The sequence below is a fragment of the Heterocephalus glaber genome, unplaced genomic scaffold (genome assembly GCF_053883595.1).
Source record: "Heterocephalus glaber isolate CG9 unplaced genomic scaffold, H.glaber_assembly_v1.0 deba00000281, whole genome shotgun sequence".
Taxonomy (NCBI): Eukaryota; Metazoa; Chordata; class Mammalia; order Rodentia; family Bathyergidae; genus Heterocephalus; species Heterocephalus glaber.
This window is the reverse complement of record NW_028258139.1, coordinates 8,052,698-8,072,645: the sequence shown is the minus strand read 5'-3', so window position 1 is coordinate 8,072,645 and position 19,948 is coordinate 8,052,698. Positions and strand designations below refer to the sequence as shown.

The window sequence follows — 19,948 nt, the reverse complement described above, 5'->3', positions numbered from 1 at the left end:
TCTCATGAGTGCTACGCAAGTGTTCTGCTGCTGAGCCACACTATGGTCCCTCTCTGTCCCAAGAGCGAAAAGGCTATAATTCAGGCCTCCTTTCTTGCCCATCTTTATGGACCCATTGCCCATTGCTTGTTCAGCCTTCTCCTAGTTGAGTGCACGTGACTGAGATGAACCACTCTGGAAGGGCTTCCCAATGCTTATGTGCCTCCTAGGCAGAGGTTGGGGCCAGAGAGAGAGGACTCTCCTTGCTCATGGATAGGATTGGGGTGGGTTGCATTATCTAGAATGAACCTTCCCCTCCCCATCAGTGCCTGACTGGCCTGACGAGCTGAGCCCCCAAGCCTTCTTTCCACCCACATGTAGCTGCAGGGAGGTATACCCAAGCACGTGGGCCCAAGCACAGCCTAGTCCTAAGAGGCCTCCCTCCACCTAGACCTCCCTTCACCCCCTCTCCTCCTTCCACCCAACAATCCATGGAGCCTGCCTGGGCCCTACTGCCAAGGAATTTACTTATTCAACCCGGGTTTGTGAAGCTTCTGCTAAGTATTGAGTTTTGCTCTCCTCTCCCATCCTCTTCAGGTTCATAGGACTCCAACCTCTATTGCCTGCTGACCCTACCTGCCTATACTTAACACCCCATGGCAAACCCCAACCGAGTCATGGGACATTTTATTAAGCAAAACATTATTTTAATATCCTATAAAAGAGCTTACAGAATACACCATGATGCTCCTTCATTCCTTTTCTGGTGACTTTCCCACGTGACTGAAGCTCGTTGGGAAAGTGTCCCTTCTATAGTCTACATATAGTGGACCCTTGACTTACGAACTCCATTCATTCGAGAGGGCTAGTTGTAACTCAGGTTGGTCAGTGAGGGCTCAGACTCCTCTACACAGCCTTCAAAGTCTCTCTCCTATGTACAGGCAGATCTCAGTGTCAGAGAGGCAATGGTCCAGGATTTCTCAATTAACCCCACATAGGAAAGGATGTCGTAATGTTCCTTCCAGAACTCTTTGGGGCCAGCAATGTGGTTCAGTGGCTCTGTGCCTGCCTAGCAACCGCAAGGTCCTGAGTTCAATCCCCAATACCGGAAAAAAAAAAAAAAGATATTGTCAGAACTCTTTAAGAGTTAAATCTGTATCTGGAAGAACAAGCAGCCAGTGTTCGAGTCGTAACTCAAGACTTTGATCCTAAGTGAAAACTAAAATTCCAGTCACGACCCAAGTTGTTCATATGTCAGACCGGTCGTAACTTGAGGGTCCACTCTAATAAGTTTTCCAAGTCACTGTGGGGTACCCTGTATCCTTTCCTTTTCTCATCAATGCCAAGAAGGCAGTCCCTACTCTTTGCAAAATTAGTGAAAATAAAGATCCATTTAGATTCTCAGAAGCCTGTCTTGTGAGCCTTCAGCTCCCGCTGAGCCTCCTGGCTTGGCTTCACTCAGCCAGTGTTGTCATGCACCCTCCTCCCTTACCAGACCCTGCCCGGGAAACTGCCCAAATAAATGCTTTCATGCTGAAGTGTGAAAGACTGATCAGGTTAAATGCACCAGTTTTTCTCCTGTCCTAGGAGAATTTGCATTTAAACAAAGACAGTAACCTTGAAGTGCTCAGTCTCTGACTGATATTGTTGGCATCAGTGAGTTATTCTGGAAGGCAGAGGGACTTCCCTGGGTCCCCTAAGCTTCAGTAACTAATTAGCTGTAGGTTTTTGTCTTGCACGCTGTGGACAGTCCTGACAGGCTTTTCTGGCCCATCACCGTGTAATGTCAAGAACACAGGATGAAGAGTTAAGAGAATCTGAGCTCTAAACCTAGGCCAGCCACTATCTAGTTGCTTCCGTCTTGGCCCTTAATTTTATTTGCCAAATGAGAAGTTTGTTAACTAGGTGGGTTAAAGGGTCCCCAGACCCTGGGGCAGGCTGCCTGCAGACCCTGTTCACAGCAGCCTGTATGGGGAGGAGAGGTACCACTCAGCAAGCACCGGCCTCACAGTTACATAACCCTCCTAGATCCCTTGTTCCAAGCAGAAAGCAACAGCAAACAGCTCACCCGCCACCCCACTGAACCGGACTCAGTGCCCCAGTGTGGATGTACACACATGTGCGTGCACACACACGCACACACCCCAGTCTTTGTTTATGGTGCTCTCAAGATACAACCATCAGAGAGAGAATTTTAGAAGCCCACTTTTTCTTTTTCATTTCTTTTCTTTTTCCTAGAACATATCTCATTTAAGAAAAGTCTTTAAGAAAAGATTCTTTTGTTCTCTAGTGTGGATGAAAGCAGAGTCTACTCTCCCCCATCCTTTCACTCACTCGGAAAACCCACAGCACATCAGGGTCTCTTCTTTTCTCCATCCCTCCTGCTGTACTCTCCAGCTGTCTGACCTCAGGCTGCTGCAAAGAGCAGATCTACCTTCCCTCCCAAGGAAGGAGAAATGGAGTCAACTTTCTTTCCATGGAAGTGGGAAAGTACTGCCCCAGGTTCAGACTCCATTCCCCTCTCTCTACTTTGTCCTTGACAGGTCAGTATACCTTTTCCTAGAGGAGACTGTAGTTGCCCAGTTTAGGAAATGGTGCAGGTCCTTATCACTATGGGGCAGTAGGTGATAACTCAGGTCATTTTGATGTCCTCCAGAGAAGCACAAAAATCTTAAAAGGCAACAGAAGAGATTTCAGTTGGGCTTTCAGAGCATTTCCCAGCTATGAAGTTACAGACCATTAGCAGGTGGTAGATTTGTCCTGCCTACTTGCTTTTTTTCAAGGTAAGCTCAACCTTCATGTCTCTGAAATAGCTTGGATGCCCACTGCCCAGAGATAAAGGAGTAAATGAGAAAGGACACATGTGGAAAAGTGACCTGGTAGAAGAGAAAGAGACCCAAACCTGGATTCTTGCCTGTCACTGTTACCTGGCACTAGATGCAGCTCCTGTCTTTTCTGTGACATGGTTTCTTTAGATGTCAAGATACTACAATGCATTGAGTGCTTACTCTGCCTGGAACAGTGCTAGACAAGTGATATTATCTAATTTTTAACCTTTACAACAACCCATTAAAGTAGATATTATTCTTCACTTCATACGTGAAAAAAAATGGGCTGAAAGAAAGGAAATAATGAATGCAAGGTCTCCCAGCTGGGAGTGGTACAACAGGTGTGCATGCCCAAAGCTCACATTCTTAACCACCTAGAGGTGAACATTCAGTGATTCTGTGGCTTCCTGAAGCTCCTTTCACCTGACAAGTCCAACTTCACCCCTCATCTCAACTCTTGATTCCCTTCCTTTTTGTTAATACCCTCATTGCCTGAAGGGAGGACAACCATGCCTTTCCTCTGGGGAAACAAGAAACATTTCACAGCTCAAGTGGGAGCCTATACTTTGTGCTTTTCCAGAAGCAGAGGAGGAAGTCACTGCAGTGGCCTGAGCCTTGAAAACCTTGCCTGAAGGCTGGACACTTGGGAATCTACCAGGTCCAATGAATGCCCCCAGGTTGTCTCACTAAGAAACCCCTTACCAAGCTGCTGATGCCCTGTGTCCAGAGCTACCAAAATATATTTGGATCCCAAAGGGAAAATCATTTCCAGCCTCCTCAACAAGAGCAGGGAGTCTAAAATTCTTTACACGGGTTTTAAATTCAAGAAGTGAGTCACTTTCCAGATTCTAGTCCTAGTTGTTTGTCCCCGATTGCCCCTACTTTTTCTTACCACTCTCCCTTCCCTCTTCACCCTGCCCTGACCCAGGCTACCTGTTTTGCACAATTGAACTTTGAAACTCAGGCTGCACAGATATTTGCTGAATCAGCAGGACCAGCTGCCGTTCCTGTTTCTTGGTCCTTGGCCAAGGGGAACAGTTGCCAGGGTGGCTTTGTGGGGCCTTATGGAGTTGACTATGTGGGTCTGGGAAGGGCTTGAGAATGTGGAAGGAAAGACTGGAGTGGAGCAAGGCAGAGGGGTTTCCCAGAGGCTGGGGAATGACTAGTTTCTGGAAAACTGTGCTCTTTTTCAATAAAAAGGAGGGAAGAACAGCAGTCTAGGTTGTTGGAGAGTAATCTTTACAAACCCATTCTGCACCAGCTTCTGGGTATGAGCAAAAAGATACTGACACTCCCTCCTCCTAACGAGCCTCCATTCTGGACTCATTTTCCAGCTTACTGGCTAGGAGTCCTCTCCCTGGTGGGGATAGGAGAAGGAACAGAGGCAGCTGGGGGAGCCCTGGCCTCTGTGGTCAGGCCTGCAAGACACAAGACAGACAAGGACCCTTTGTGCCGAGGCTTTCCTTACCCACTAACAAGTTCAGCCTGAACGAAAGTGTGAGGGGATGGAATGATGAACACACACAGTACAGATATCTTGGACATTACTTCTTCTGGGCTGCCTCCTTTCCAGCTATCCTCAGTTCTTGCTGTTCCCTGACATGGTCTCTGGCTCTGAACCTGATTTGTGTGCTCACCCTTTTTACCCTGTACTGTGGGCTGTAGGCAGCTGCAATATGCTTACACTTGTTTAGATATTTCTAGATATGTGTCTCTTGGGTATTGAGCAAGGACTACTTCTTTCCTGTCTTTTCACAGCACAGAGTGCAGGGTGTTGAATGGACTGGACAGCTGATACATTTAGTTGACTGATGGATGGACTTTAACACTCTCTTAATAGCTTTCAGGATGAGCCATTCCTGAGCTGCCACCTTCAAACCTTAATAGCAGCAGAGATACCTGCTCCAATCAGCATTGTAGACAACTCAAACCAAAAGGCGCATCCCATGATTTTCTAGCCATCATCAGCCTTCATTCAGCATGAGACTAAGAAGCTCTGAGGACAACTCAAGATTTATTTCATACAGGGCTGGGGATATAGCTCAGGGATAGAGAGCTTGCCTAATATGCACAAGGCCTTGAGTTCAATTCCTAGCACCACAAAAAAAGAAAAAAGGCCACGATTTATTTCCTGCTTACAAGATGAGGGCAGAGAGGAAAGAGATTGTCCTGTGTCACTTATGTAGAAGTGCAGGGTAGAAGAAAGGAAAGATGAGAAAAAGAAAGTACTCAAGGGAAAGGGGAGAAAGAGGGAGAGAAAAGAAATAGAAAAGAGAAGAAAGGGAAAGGAGGAAAGTAGTGAGAAAGAATGGTGTGAAAGACCAGGAAGGAAGAGAGAAGACAGGAGCTAGTAAGCCATTCAGACTTTGTGACCATGTTGAATCGGGAGGCTGGAGTAAAAGCTGAATTTGAAGTATAATGCCAAGATCCCATCTCACTTCCAGTAGTCACCTGCCTGCAGGCCTGGAAACACAGCCAAACCCTGGCATCCGTGGACTCAGAATGCAAGACTGGAGTACATGGGCAAATGTGCTCAGAGAGGCGGGGTCCTATTGAAGGCAGCAGCTTTAAGCAAGGTCATGAGCTTCCATAGAAAGGGCCTTTGCCAGGTCAGGCTGAGGATTGGTACCAGCCAAAAAAGTGACAATAATCAATTCTGTAAATGCTGTAAGCCTTGATTGAAAAAACAAAGAGGAAGAGGCTATGTTTGCTGCTTTCATTAAGCAGCATAAGCGGTGGGGGTCAGAGCTTAGCAAGACTCAGGAAGCATGCAGAGAAAGAATTTTAACCCCTCGAGGATTTTTAGTCCATAATATCTCTGTGCTCACCCACCTCCACTTCACTGCTTCATTCGCCTAACTTCCAAGGCCACCCTCCCTGTGTATCTCACACCTGAAGGGAGGACAAAAGGCCCCATATTATGCAGATCAGCTGGCAATTAAATGATTCATTATTTCCTCATCCTGGGTTCCCCAGGGCTCCTGCTGCTTCTGGAATTGGTCAGGAAGAGGAGTTCAGGGGAGTAAGAAACAAACTCTGTGACAAAATAACATATCTAACAGAGTGCCTGCCCCTTTGGAGCCCTTTCTCACTCTTCAGTCACCTCACTGGGCCTTCTCACCATATAATGAGGCCAGAGCAGAATGAGGAAAGATATGCAGCAAAATTATGATTGGAACCTTTCTCTGCTGTCTCTTCCTCCTGCTTCAGCATGCTCAGTGGAGAACTGATTCAGCAGGGAGCTCCCTGAAGAAATCAAGACAGAGGGCTGCGAGTTCTCCTCTTCTCCTTACCTCACCCTATCCATGGCCATCTCTCCCTGTCTGCTGGCTCTCTCTAGCCCTGCACTGTGGAGAAGAATGCACAGAGGACAGAGATCCTGAGTGGGGGCTGTGGGTAGAGAGCAGGATGGGGTCAAACCTGTAGCTAGCTATGGGGATTCCTCCTTGAGGTTCTGTGGGGAAACGTGGGCTGAAGTTAGGCAAAACAGTGGGGGAAGAAATAGATGGTCTAAAAGGCAGTCAAAGGGCCGGGGAGTTAGCTCAGTGGTTCCACCACCTGCCTTGAAAGCACAAGGTCAATCCTCGAGTTCAATCCCCAGTAGCCCCCCCCCCCCAAAGGCAGTCAATCAGGCAGGATGTGGATGATTTCACATTCAAAGGAAGAGGGAAGAAGTGGGGCAGGTGTATTCCTGCTCTCTAAGTCTCTGGGTATCGAGACCTGAGGATCAGGGGGAAAGCTGGAAGCTCCAGAGAAAGTAAGGAGCTACTGGGGTTACAGCCTCGGAGTGGATGGCACAACTTTGTAAGCAAAAGATTTCCAACAACTTCCACTCTCCTCCATCATGCTAATTATTTCTTATTTTTGTTCTCCTCCCTTGGGAAACAAAAGCAAGGCAGGGGAGAAAGAAAGATAAGGATGTGACACACTATTGACATGTGAAGCTGGATAAGAATGGAAGTGATTCCTACATTTCTAAATTCCCAGCAGGAGCATCTGGACAGAAGGTGTGGGCTCTCCAGGCAAACTTTGGGGGCAACAGCAAGGTTCTTATCAAGAAGAGTTATTCAAGATTCTGTTGGAAAACTTCATGCCTTTCTTGCCCACACAACCCTTGAAGAGCTGCAGAGAAAGTGGGGACCCAGTGACAGAGAAGGGAGACACCAAATGTCATGACGGGATCAGGTATAATCAGCCATGGCTGCCCCCAGGGAAATGAAATGGAATAGCTCATTTCCCCTATTTGGGGAAAAGGCCATATAATATTTGGAAGAATGCTGCCTTTTGCTGAACCATGGGCACTGTGAACACCCAACTTTCTGCTTTCTATGCCAGAAAGAAAAGAAAAGAAAGCCATGAAATTGGGAGGACAAATGAGCCTTTGAGGGAGTTGAAGAATAAAACTATATCTTCTTGGGGTTTAAATCAAATGCTTTGGACCTGTCAAGCCAAATCATCCTGACTCTTCACCCTATCACCTCATGGTTCTGTTAAAACCTTTGTGAGCTAACATGCCCTGCCACCTTTTCTAACTCCACAACAGATGGGAGAAGAAAATGCAAGGTTTAGCAGGGTGATGCTGGGGAGAAAAATGAGTGTTTCCCAGACCTAAAGCACACGAGATTGAATAAAGATGAGATTCTTAGCTCTCCCTCTCCCAACTCTTCCATTCCTTTAATATTGCCACCACCAGGGCCAGGTGCCAGCCAAGTGCTGATTTCTCCAGGGCTCTTCTGCAGTTTTTCCATCACCTGTCTAATCAGAGAATAAAAACTAACATGATCACAGCTTTCCCAACACACAGGATGGAATATTCTAGCCTCTTCATTTGTTCTTTCTATATTCCTAGTCCATGGGCCTCATGAGTGAAGAAAAAACTTGAAGTCCAAGAATTGCTGGATGGAGGTGGCCAACATTTCTCTTGAGACCCAATAAAAGATTTCAGTTATTGCCAAATAGCCAAGGGGAATTAGGGCTTGCAATCACTAGCCGTACCAGAGATTTAAAGAGGCATTACATCCAAATAACTACCGTGTGCCAGCTCTTCCCCTCATCGCTTTTCCCTTTGCACAACTGCCAAGCTCCCTGCAGATACCCTCCTCGAGTCAGAAGGAAAAGCTGTGATCAGACTGAGTTCCTGCACTATGACTGAGTCCCCCATTGATTTGGTTGGTTGCCTCTTTGCCCCCCTCACTGCAGGGAGAAAGGTGCCCACTCAGGCCAAACCAGAGTAATCTTCCTCCAATGAGCCATTCCTGGCTTTGACTCCCACTGCACCAGTTAAAGAGCCAGCTTGTTCATCTGGAAAATGCTTTCTCCCACCTTTATCTTCCTCTGTCGCCAGCTCCCCTGCCTTTTCATATTGCTCCTGCCTTTCAGCTTTATCCTCTGCCTCCTAAATTCCCTTCTATCCTCATTTTGGAACCGCCCCCTCCCCAAGCCCCTCTAAAGCTCTTAACAAGCCTCTTGGCCAATCCTCTGTCTTTTTTCAAATCTCTCTCAATTTAAATAATTTTACTACCTAAATTCCCTCTCAGATTTCCCTAACTTAAATCTTTTTTTTTTTTTTTTTTTTTTTTTTTTGGTACTGAGGATGGAACTCGGGACCTTGCACTTGCGAGGCAGGCGCCAGAACCGCTGAGCTAAATCCCCAGCCCCTCCTAACTTCCATCTTTCAGGGTTCCTTTTTCCTTCAGTTTCTTCTTCATTCCAACTTCCTCTCAATCTGTCACCTTTAAACCCTGCCAGTGTCCAGCATTCTCCGTTACTTAACAGCCTTTTTTCTTCTTCCTTGCCATCAGAGATACCCTGGATGAGAGACACCCTTTTGCTCCAGCACCCACAAACCCGTCTCAAACCCTGATACCGCTCTCTCCTTTCCTCCAAATCCCCTTGACACACTTCTCCCCAGGCGCCCCTTCACCCCTCCACTGCGCATTAGCCTAGTCCTTCGGACTCCTAAGCGCACCCGACCTCCCCTCCTCACACCCGCTTGCTTCTCCTCCCCACACAATCGTCCCCATCTCCTCTCCCGCACTCACTCGGGTCTCCTGCTCAGGACGCCCTTGCCGAGGGCAGCCGAGGATTTGTGCGGAAGGAGGGCTCCAGCGGCAGCGCAACAACTCGGGGCACGCTCCTTCTCCTTGTCGGCCACGGCCCCAAGGGTCACCAGGTGCTGGCGGGGCGACTGGGGCAGGTGAGCCCTGCTGACGGCGCCGGGCTGGGACTGCGCGCCGAGCTGTCCGTGGTGCTGAAGCGGCGGCTGCTCGGGAGAGGGCGGCGCGGCGACGGGAGGGAGCTGTCCGTGGTCTTGGAGCTGCTCCTGGGCCGCGGCGACGGCACCGGCGGCGGGGGCGGCAGGAGAGATGGACGCGGGAGCCCGCAGCGGGGCTGACGCCGGGGCCACGAGCCCGGGCGGAGGCTGGGCTTGCAGAAGCTGCTGGTGCTCCCACAGGCTGCGGTTCTCCGCGCTCAGCTCGTCCAGCCGCCGCTCCAGCTCGTCGATGCGCTGGCGCTGGGTGTGGATGAGGCTCTGCTGGTTCTGCACGATGGCCGTGAGCTCCTTCAGGTAGAGCACGGCGCGCACCGGGTTCTCCAGCAGGCTCTCCATGCCGCCCGCCGCCGCCTGCGCCCTGCCTGCGCCCCGGCGGCCGGCTGGCGGTCCTCCCCGGCGGCCCGGCCTCCCTCCCTGCCCGCCGCCGGCGCCGCGTCACTGCCACACGGAGCTTCACTCACGCACGAGGGGCGGGGCCGCAGCGCCGGACCCACCCGCCTCCCGCCTCTGGGCTTCCTGAGGGGGCGCTGCTACCCGCTCAGCGGAAAGGGAGGGAGGCGGGGGGGGCTCCTGGGGTGAGGGGCAGGCTATAGGACCAAGGACCCGAGAGAAATTCTGCTGGCAAAAAAGAGACAGCCTGCGAAGCGGAACGGAGCTGAGGTACTAGGAAAATGTGGTGACGATGATAGAGAAGCAGACGAGGGAAGAGGAAAAGAAGAGGTGAAGCTGGGAGAAGGAGGAAGTGTAAAAGGGGCAGTGAGGACTGAGGGAGAGAGAAATGAGCTACAGGGCAGGCAGGGCTGCGACGGAGAGGGTCAAGAACTCTTTTTGCTCTACCCAGCCATCCCAGAGGCGGGAGCCCACCTTTACAACCTTCTGGCTCTCCTCGTTTGTGATCAACAATTTGTTCTGCTAGGGAATCCCTGGAACACAAGATCTTCGTATTGAAAGGCCCTAGAAAACATGTGAACCTGCTGCTTCATCCAGCTGTGTGGGAGCAAGGTGGGAAAGCAATCCACGCTGGACGTTTTCGGGGAGTGAGATCTCGGGACCGTTTGGGGCTGGTCTGACTTCTGAAGAGATTGTTCTGTTTGCTAAGTAGTTAGGAAATGTATGGTTTTAGGAAACCCTGGGCTAGGCGAAGGTAAGATAAAAATGACTAAGATAGACTCTTTGGCTTCTTGCTTATGAATAATTGGATGAAACAGGCAATAATTAATTGCCTTATCATGTATTGGTGGTGGTGGTGATGGTAAGTGATAAGACAGATTTATGCCCAGAGTGCTGTGGAAACCACCACCAGGAGATCTGGGCAGTTTTCTTGGAGAAAGTTTACTCTTGTGAGAAAAGTTTTCTTGGAAAGAAGTGAGGCATAAGCAAAAGCCCAGAGATACAAGTCAGCAATGACCAAATCACTCATTCCTTCTGCAATGGTTGTATGTAAAACAACCACCAATTGCAATGTGATATACTACGATCCATGCAGGCTACACATAACTGAGGTCATAAGTTATAGTTTCTGTAATCAGGTAGATCACAGTGTAGCACAGTCGGTGTGGCATGCACATGGATAAGTAAAAAGGCACGTTGCCCACCTTGTAAGCACAAGGTCCTGAGTTCGATCCCCACTAACGAAAAAAAAAAAAAAGGGCAAGTTGAGGGCCAGAGATTTAGGGGATTTAGCTCAGTGGTGCTGCCATCTGCCTCACAAGCACAAGGTCCCAAATTCTATCCCCAGTACCAAAATAAATAAATACATAAATTTTAAAAAGGCGAGTTGAGATTTTTATAAGAGCACTTCAAGTGCCATAGGAGTTCAGGGGAGAGAGGTTGCCTCTGACTATGGTGATCTTAGACCTGATGAATGCTTCATTCAAGCTGATCATGAAGGATAGGAAGAATTTCGACAGGCAGAACAAATGGGGGAACAGAAGATGGGGAAGATATACCAGGTAGTGGGGAAAATACTAAAGACTGGAGATGGAGCCCTTTGGTTTTGTCTGGTTTGCCAGGGAAGTGACTTCTCTTCCGTAGAAGTGGTACAGAAAGGAAGCATGACTATGAATGCTCTTCACACGTGCTATTGCATTCTCTGAAGAGAAGGCTCAGCCTGCTCCGTTCCTATTTGCTCTTCTCCCAGGGTAAGTGGGTGGAAACTGTGGCATCCGGTGAGCCATGGTAAGTGGACAGATGCTGTGTACCTAGTGAGCTGGGTCAGTCAAGCCTGGTGCCAGACATGAATGACCTCATGGGAAAGAATTTGTTCTTTGCAGATAAACTGCTTTCTCTGCATTGATAATGTATTTTTATTTTGGTTTTCTCTTATTTATCTTCTAGCAAACTTCCCTTAGTAAAGAATGAGTGAAGGGGACTGGGGATTTAGCTCAGTGGCACCGTGCCTGCCTTGTAAGCACAAGGTCCTGAGTTCCCTCCCTGGTACTCTAAAAACAAAAACACAAACAAAAAAAAAATGAAGGAAGGAAACACATCTATAGCTGGGCAACTGTTGATTTGTTATCCAAGAGTTGGGTATTTGTAGACACCAATACCCTTTTTCCTTCCTTCCTTCCTCCCTCCCTCCCTCCTTCTCTCTTTCTTTCCTTTCCTCCCTCCTTCATTCCCTATCCCCTTGGTACTGGGGACTGAACCCAGGACCTTCACATTGAGTTACATTGCCATCCCCCTATCTACACTGAAAAGGGATCTTCTTGAGTCACCCAGGCTGGGCTCAAACTTGCAGTCCTCCTGCCTAAACCTTCCAGAGTGCTGGATTACAGGTGTGCACCACCACATGTGGATAGAGATCAATACTATTTCTACAAGTGGAGCAGCCTGGAGCATAATTATCCAATGAAGATTGATTAAAATGCAACAATCTGGGCCCCTTATCATTCCTGCTATACTAAATCCCTAGAAATGGGCCCATGTGTCTTCATTTTTTTCTTTTATTTAAAACAATCCAAATTATTGAATTATAACATATGCAACAATATGCACTCACTTTGAGTACACAGTTTAATGAATTTTGACAAATAAATTCATGCAGTTGCCACTATATTGAAAATTGCCATCATCTCAAAAAGTAAGTTCATGCTCCTTTGCAGTCAATTCCTCTTGTCCACACCCCAAGTTCACCACTGATCCACTTCCTGTCAATAGATGTTAGTCTTGCCTGTTACAGAATTTAGTATTAATGGAAATCATTTAGTGAGTGTTTTTTTGTGTCTTTTTTGCTCAACATATTGTTTTTGAGATTCATCCATCCACATTACAAGAATCACTAATTTGTTCCTTTTTATTTCTGAGAATATTCACAATAGATACACCATAATTTCTTATCTATTTATCTGTTGATGGTCATTTTGGTTGTTTTCTGATTCTGGTTATTTTGAATAAATGCTATGATGACTAAAAAATAAGTCTTTGTTTAGACATATGTTTTGTCAAGAGTAAAAATCTAGAATTGGAATTACTAGATTGTATGAAAATTTAACTTACTAAGAAACTGGTAAATTGTTTTTCACAGCGGTTGTACTATTTTTTATTTCCATCAGCAATGTATGAGGTTCAGATGGTTCTCATTCTTACTAACATTTGGTATTATCACCCTCTTTTTATTTTATCGAATTGAGTAGGTAAGTATAGTATATCTTTTTCCCCCATATGAGGATTTAACCCAGGGCCTTTGCATTGAGCTATAAACACAACTCTTTTTTTTTTTTTTACTTTATTTTATTTTTGGTACCAGGGATCCAACTCGGGTCCTTGCACTTGCGAGGCAGGCAGCAGAACCACTGAGCTAAATCCCCGGCCCAACTCTTTTATTTTGAGATGAGGTCTCACTGAGTTGCCTAGACTGGGCTCAAACTTTCTTTCTTCTTTTTTTTTTTTTTGGTACCGGGGATCAAACTTGGGCCCTTGCACTTGCGCATCAGGTGGCGAAACCACTGAGCTAAATCCCCCGCCCTGGGCTCAAACTTCCAATCCTCCTGCTTCAGATTCCCAGCGTCCTGGGAATACAGTTGTGCACCACCATGCCCAGCTCAATACGTCTTAGTATTATTTCCCCAATGACTAATGCTGTTGAGTATCTTCTCATGTGCTGATTGCCCATTTGTATATCTTCTTTGCCCACTGTTTCTATTGAACAATTGTTCTCTTATTGAGTTGTCTGAGTTTTTTACATATTCTGAAAAGTATTTTTTGTTAGATGTATCAATTACAACTATTTTCTCTCAATGGCTTGCTTTGTCATTTTATTAGTATTGTCTTTTGAAGAGTAAATGATTTAATTATAATGAAAAACTTACAAATTTTCTCTTGGTAACTGTTTCTGGTGTCCTACCAAAAATTCTTGGCCAGCAAGACATGGTGGCATACACTTGTAATCCTAGTTAGTCGGGAAGCTGAGGCAGAGGGTTGCAGCTGAGGCCAACCTGGGCAATTTAATGAGAGCCTGTCTCAACATAAAACAAGGGGCTAGGGTAGAGCACTTGCCTAGCATATTCAAGGCCCTAGGTTCAATCCTGAGTACTGCAAATAAATATATAAACAAAAAAAAAAAACCAAATAAGTTTCCTGCCTACTTGAAGGTCACTAACATGTTCTCCTATGTTTTATTCTGAAAATTGCATAGATTTTCCTTTATGTTTACATCTATGATCCACGTTAGGTTAATTTTTATGTTTGGCATGAAGAGTTAGGTTTCTTTTTTTTCCTTAAATGTTTGTCACAATTTACCACTGAAGTCATCTCAGCCTGAAGTTGTTTCTGTGTGGGAAGATTTTTAACAATAAATTCAGGTTCTTTGTTAGGTATAAGCCTATTTGGATATTTTATTTCTTTGTGTGTTTATTTTGGTAATTTGCATGTCAGGTAGGCAGAATGACCTCCCTCAGGTGCTGACATCTTAATCCCCCAAACCTATAAATGTGTTAATTTACATGGCAAAGGAACTTTAAATGTGTGATGAAGTTAAGGATCTTGAAATGGTGGTTTATCCTATTACCTAGGGTGAACCCAATATACCAAAAGAGTCCTTAGAAGAGGGATATAAGGGAGTCAGTTTCAGAGAGGAGATGTGACAACAGAGGCAGAAGCCAAGCCAGGCCTGACGGTGCACACCTGTAATCCCAGTACTTTGGGAGGCTGACACAAGAGGGTTGCATGTTTGAGGCCAGCCTGGGCAATTTAGGGATTTAGTAAGACCCTATCTCAAAATAGAAAGGTGGAAAAGGCTATGGACATAGCTTATTGTGAAGGCACTGGGTTAAATCCTCAGTACTAAAAAAAAAAGAAGAAAAAGAAGAGGACGTGGCGGGAGGAGAGGAAGCGGGAGAAGGATAAACAGAGAGATATAATACTGTCTGGGGGCCCGAGAGGCTGGAAAGTGAGTTCTCCCCTGGGACCTCCAGAAGAAACACAATCCTGACAATACCTTGATTTTACCAGGTAAAATTAGTTTTCAACTTGTGCGTTCTGGAGCTACAAGATAATAAGTTCATTGTACTGCTTTAGGTCACAGTGTTTGTGGTAATTTATTTAAACAGCAATAAGAAACTGGTGCATACCTATACTTTCAGTACTCTGGGAAGCTGAGGCAGGAGAATCATAAATTCAAATCCAGCCTGGGCAGCATAGTGACTTGGTGAGACCCCATCTTAAAAAAAAAGAACAAAGAACTGAAGATAGAGCTCAGTGTGAATGGAGGCTCTGGTTTCAATTCACAGTACAAAAAAACAAAACTTGTACAGTGTCTTTCAAGAAATATATCTATTTTGTCTGAGTTGTCAAACTTGTTTGTATGAAGTTACTTACATTAGTCTGTTAGCTTGATAATATATATAGGCTATGTAATGATGTCCCCCTTTTCTTTCTTTTTTGAGAGATACCATTTGGCATTCATTTTTAAAATGAATTTTATTGGTACACTTTAGATATACATAGTGATCACATTCGTCATAGAGAATTTGTACCTGTACATGATGTATCTTGATTCTTCTTTTTTCCACAATCCCCTCCCCTCCCTTCAACCCCCTTTTTCCTCCTTATTTACAAAAGCTTTGTTTCTGTCTATTCTTTTTTCTTTTCCTTTCCTTCTCTTTCCCTCTCCCCACTCCCTTGATCCCCTTCCCATTTGAACATTTTCTTCCTATTTCCCATTATCTGTTATACATTTTGGTCCTTATTTACCCTTTTGGTCCCTCACACCAGAGAAACAATGTGATATTTAAACATATGTGTCTAATTTATTTCACCTAAGAGTATGGTCTCAAGGTACATCCATTTACCTAGAACTAACTCAAGTTTATCCTTCTTTATGGCAGAGTAATGCTCCATTATACACATTAAAAAAAAACCCATATCTTCTTTAACCATTCACCTGTGGATGGGCATTTGGGCTGTTTCCAAGATTTAGCTATTACAAACTGTGCCACTATAAACATGGGTGTGCATATATTGCTGTGGTATGATGCTTTTAATTTTGGGGGGTAAGGTAACAAGAAGGGGAATAGCTGGGCCAAATGGAGCCTCTAGGTTTAGTTTTTTGAGGAATCCCATACTGATTTCCACAGTGGTTGCACCCGTCTGCACTCCCACCAGCAGTGGAGAAGGGTTCCTTTGTCCCCCTACCTCAGCCAGCATTTGTTATTGGTTGATTTCTTGATAATAGCCATTCTTTCTGAAGTGAGATGGAATCCCAGTGTTGTTTTAATTTGCATCTCTCAAATGATCAATGATTTTGAACTTTTTTTCATATGCTCTTTGTACTTCATCTGAAAAGTATCTTTTCAGATGCCCATTTTTGGATTGGGTCTTTAAATGTGGGGAAGGGGTCTGATTTTTTTAGTTCTTTATATAGTCTAGATATTAGTAGTTTGAGGAAAAAGTTTTCCCCACTCTGGGTTGTCTCTTCAATATATTGGTAGTTTGTTTTGCTGTGAAAAAGCTTTTTAATATGACAAGTTCCCATCTGTTGATTCTTTGTAGTATTTCCTATGCAAGTGGGGTTTTGTTCATAAAGTTTTTGCCTATATCTATGTCTTTAAGAGTTCTACCAGCCAGGCATGGTGGCTTATGCCTGTAATCTCAGCACTCAGAAGGCTGAAGCAGGTGCATTGACATTCAAGGCCAACCTGGACTACAAAGAGATCCTGTTTCAAAAAACAAAAACAAACAAAAAAGAAGTCTACCTATTCGATCTTCCAGCATATTTAGAGTTTCTGTTTTAATATTTAGATCTTTGATCCATTTTGACTTTAGTGCGTGATGAGAGATATGGATCTAGCTTTAATCTTTGGCATGTGGAAAGCCAGTTTTTCCAGCACTATTTATTAAAGAGGCTATCTTTTTTATAGTGAAAGTGTTTGGCCCCTTTGTCAGAGACAAGGTGGCTGAATCTGTTTGGAGTTGTTTCTGCATCTTTTAATCTGTTCCATTGATCATTGGGTCTGGGGTTCCCCCCCCCAGTACCATGCTGTTTTTATCATGGTAGCTTTGTAGTATAATTTCAAGTCAGGGATTGTGATGCCCCCTGCCTTGCCTTTGTTGCCTAGAATTGCTTTTGCTATTCTAGGTCTCTTCTGGTTCCAAATGAATTTTAGGATTATTTTCTCTAATTCCGTGAGATATGCTGTTGGTATTTTGATTGGGATTGCATTAAATCAGTATAACAATTTTGGAAGTAGGACCATTTTCACTATATTGATTCTGCCTATCCAAGAACAAGGGATATTTTTCCACTTTCTGATATCCTCTTCGATCTCCTTTTTCAGAGTTCTGTCATTTTCAATGCAAAGCTCTTTTACTTTGTTTGTTAAATTGATTTTTGAGTATTTCACTTCTTCTGATGCTATTGTGAAAGGTTTTGTTTCCCTAATTTCTCTGTCAGTGAGTTTGTTATTTGTGTACAGAAGTGCTATTGATTTCTTAGTGTTGACTTTGTATCTAGCTACAATAATGACTTTGCTTATTAAATCTAGAAGTCTTTTGGTGGAGTTTTGGGGGTCTTCTATGTAAAATATCATCTCATCTGCAATAATGACAATTTAGTTTATTCCTTTCCTATCCATATTCCTTTTTATTTCTTTCTCTTTTCTAATTGCTCTGGCTAATGTTTCCAGAACTATATTGAATAGAAGTGATGATATTGGACATATTTGTCTTGTTCCTGATTTTTGAATGAAAGCTTTCAGATTTTTTTTTTCAGTACCAGGGATCAAACTCAGGACCTTGTGCTTGCCAGGCAGGTGCAGCACCACTGAGCTAAATCCCTAGCCCAACTTTCAGTTTTTGATCATTTAGTATGATGTTGTTAGTTTGTCATAGATGGCTTTTATCAGCTTGAGATAAACACCTTCTATTCCAATTTTCTGCAGGGTTTTTATCATGATTGAGTATTGGACATTGTGAAATGCTTTTTGTTAATATGATGTATTGCATTTACTGATTTGCATATGTTGAACCATCCCTGCATCCCTGAGATGAATCCTGCTTGGTCATGGTGTATAATCTTCTTTATGACTTACTGTATTCTCTTTGCCAGTATCTTATTGAGGATTTTTGGATCTATGTTCATTAAGGAGATTGGCCTGTAGTTCTCTTTTTTGGTTGGATCCTTCTCTGGTTTTGGTACCAGGGTAATGCTTGCTTCCAGGATGAATTTGGGAGTATTGCTTCCCTTTCAATGTCATTAAAAAATTTGAGAAGTAGTGGCATTAGGTCTTCTCTAAATTTCTTGTAAAATTCAGCAGGGACACTATCAGGACCTGGGCTTTTATTTGTTGGTAGGTTTTTAATTGCATCTTTAATTTCATTGACTGATATTCGTTTATGTAATATTTTTATGTCTTCTTGATTCAGCTTTTGTAGTTCATATGTATCTAGAAATCTGTCCCTTTCTTCTGTGTTTGCCATCTTATTAGAATACAGGTTCTTGATGTAGGTATTGATAATCTTCTGAATTTCTGCAGGATCTGTTGTGATTTCACCCTTTTCATTCCTAATTGCATGGATTGAGTTGTTTCTTTCCTTTTTGTGGTAAGATTGGCTAAGGGTTTGTCTATTTTATTTGATCTTTCTAAGAACCAACTCTTTGATTCATTGTATTGTTTCTTAGTTTCAATTGCATTAATATCTGCTCTGGTTTTTATAATTTCCTCCCTTTGTATGTGCTTTGGGTTTAACTTGCTCTTCTTTTTCTAGTAGCTTGAGGTTCAACAGTAGGCTGTTTATTTGAGTTCGCTTTGTTTTTCTGATGTGGAAATTCACCACTATAAATTTCCCTTGTAGGACAGCTTTCATTCTGTCCCATAAGTTCTAGTATGTTGTAATGGCATTATTGTTTAATTGTAGAAACTGTCTAATTTTTTCTTTAATTTCATCTGTGACCCATTGGTTGTTCAGGAGGGTGTTATTTAATTTCCATGTGTTTATGCAGCTTTTGTGGTTTCTTTTTGTTGTTGTTGTTGTTGTTGTTGTTGTTATTGTTGTTGTTTTGGTACCAGGGATCGAACTCAGGACCACGTGTTTTCCAGGCAGGTGCTGTGCTGCTGAGCTAAATCGCAGGCACTTGTGGTTTCTTTTGCCATTGATTTCCAATTTCATTGCACCATGATCTGATAATATGCATGGATTAATTTCAATTCCTTTGCATTTACTTAAGTGTGTTCAATGAGCTAGTATGTGGTATATTTTGGAGAACTGTGTGCAGCTAAGAAGAATGTGTATTCTGATGTTGTTGGATGGAACACTCTGTATATATCAACTAAATCCATTTGTTCAAAGGTTTAGTTCAGCTCTGATATTTCTTTGTTGATTTTTCTGTCTAGTTCATCTGTCTATTTGTGACAGTGAGGTGTTGAGGTCCCCCATTACAATTGTATTGGTGCTTATTTGATTTTTCAGGTCCTTTAATATTTGTTTTATATAGTTGAGTGTGCTGGTATTTGGTGCATGTGGTAGATTAACTAATGGTCAACTTGTAATGCCCAGTTGAACTGAATCAGCATGGTTCTGGGCATGAAAGACCCACCTAAGGATTGTTGCCAACAGCATAAAAAGAGACTTGGAGCCGGGGATTTAGCTCAGTGGTTCCACCACCTGCCTCACAGGCACAAGGACCCGAGTTTGATCCCCGGTACCATAAATAAATAAATAAATAAATAAATAAATAAAAGAGACTTGGAGGGGAAGATCATATGCTGTTCATTTTCTTGGAAAAGCTTGCTGTGCCTGGTTTTCCTGAGGAAAACTTGGCTGTTCTTGTTGGAGGAGGAGCTTGGGTCCTCGGTGTCACTGGCAATGGCTGCTGTTCTTGTCAGGGGAACTCTGATTTTTGTCTTGAGCATTGCTTCCCTCATTCTAGTGGCACAAATCTTTCACCACACTGGCACAGACTTTCTAGCTTCCACCATTGGTCTTTGGGCCTTCTCGGAACAGATTCTCCATGTGGGCTTGCATAAGATATTGCCAGGGGCTCTAGGCCTTTAGCTGGACTCATGAAGAACATTGCCTTGGGCTTTAGGCCTTTAGCAGGACTTGTGCGGGACATTGCTGTGGGATCCAGGCCCTCAGATGGATTCTTCAGGTCTCTAGTGTGGGTACAGACCTCTTTCATTCCTCTGTATTTGATTTTTTTGGGTGAATATTATAAAATAATCCTATAAATTATATGTCTTGTATTAAATCTATTCCCTTGCAAACCCTGACTATAACAGTGCATATATATTTATGATTGTTATTTCTTCCTCTTGGGTTGTTCCCTTTACAAGAATGTAGTGACCTTTTTTGTCTCTCTTGATCAATCTTAGCTTGAAATCCACTTTGGCCATGAATAGAATTGCTACCCCTTCTTTTTTCCAGGTAC

General features: G+C 44.1%; 1 protein-coding gene and 1 long non-coding RNA gene across 8 annotated transcripts in view; one reads left to right on the top strand and one right to left on the bottom strand.

The window, feature by feature from the left end:
• Positions 1 to 9,495, bottom strand: part of Iqsec3 (IQ motif and Sec7 domain ArfGEF 3) — a 103,751-nt gene extending 94,256 nt beyond the window's left edge. For 4 of the 6 annotated variants that reach the window (XR_001182844.3, XR_001182846.3, XR_001182845.3 and 1 more), the window contains exon 1: positions 8,849 to 9,494. Coding sequence is in view for 3 of the 6 variants with exons in the window: in XM_013068593.3 (XP_012924047.2) it covers positions 8,849 to 9,417 (569 nt within the window). In the remaining 3 variants the exon portion in view is untranslated. Of the gene's footprint in view, positions 1 to 8,848 lie in introns of all 6 variants that reach the window. The other 2 variants (XM_087185946.1, XM_013068594.3) reach the window with 2 other exon arrangements.
• The window catches only part of LOC110346960 (uncharacterized), a 31,968-nt gene continuing 20,889 nt past the window's right edge, over positions 8,870 to 19,948 (top strand). The window contains exons 1-3 of one of the 2 annotated variants that reach the window (XR_002391259.2): positions 8,870 to 9,003; positions 9,998 to 10,083; positions 11,094 to 11,222. This is a non-coding gene — a long non-coding RNA (uncharacterized LOC110346960). Of the gene's footprint in view, positions 9,004 to 9,581; positions 9,742 to 9,997; positions 10,084 to 11,093; positions 11,223 to 19,948 lie in introns of those variants that run through there. The other variant, XR_002391260.2, reaches the window with a different exon arrangement.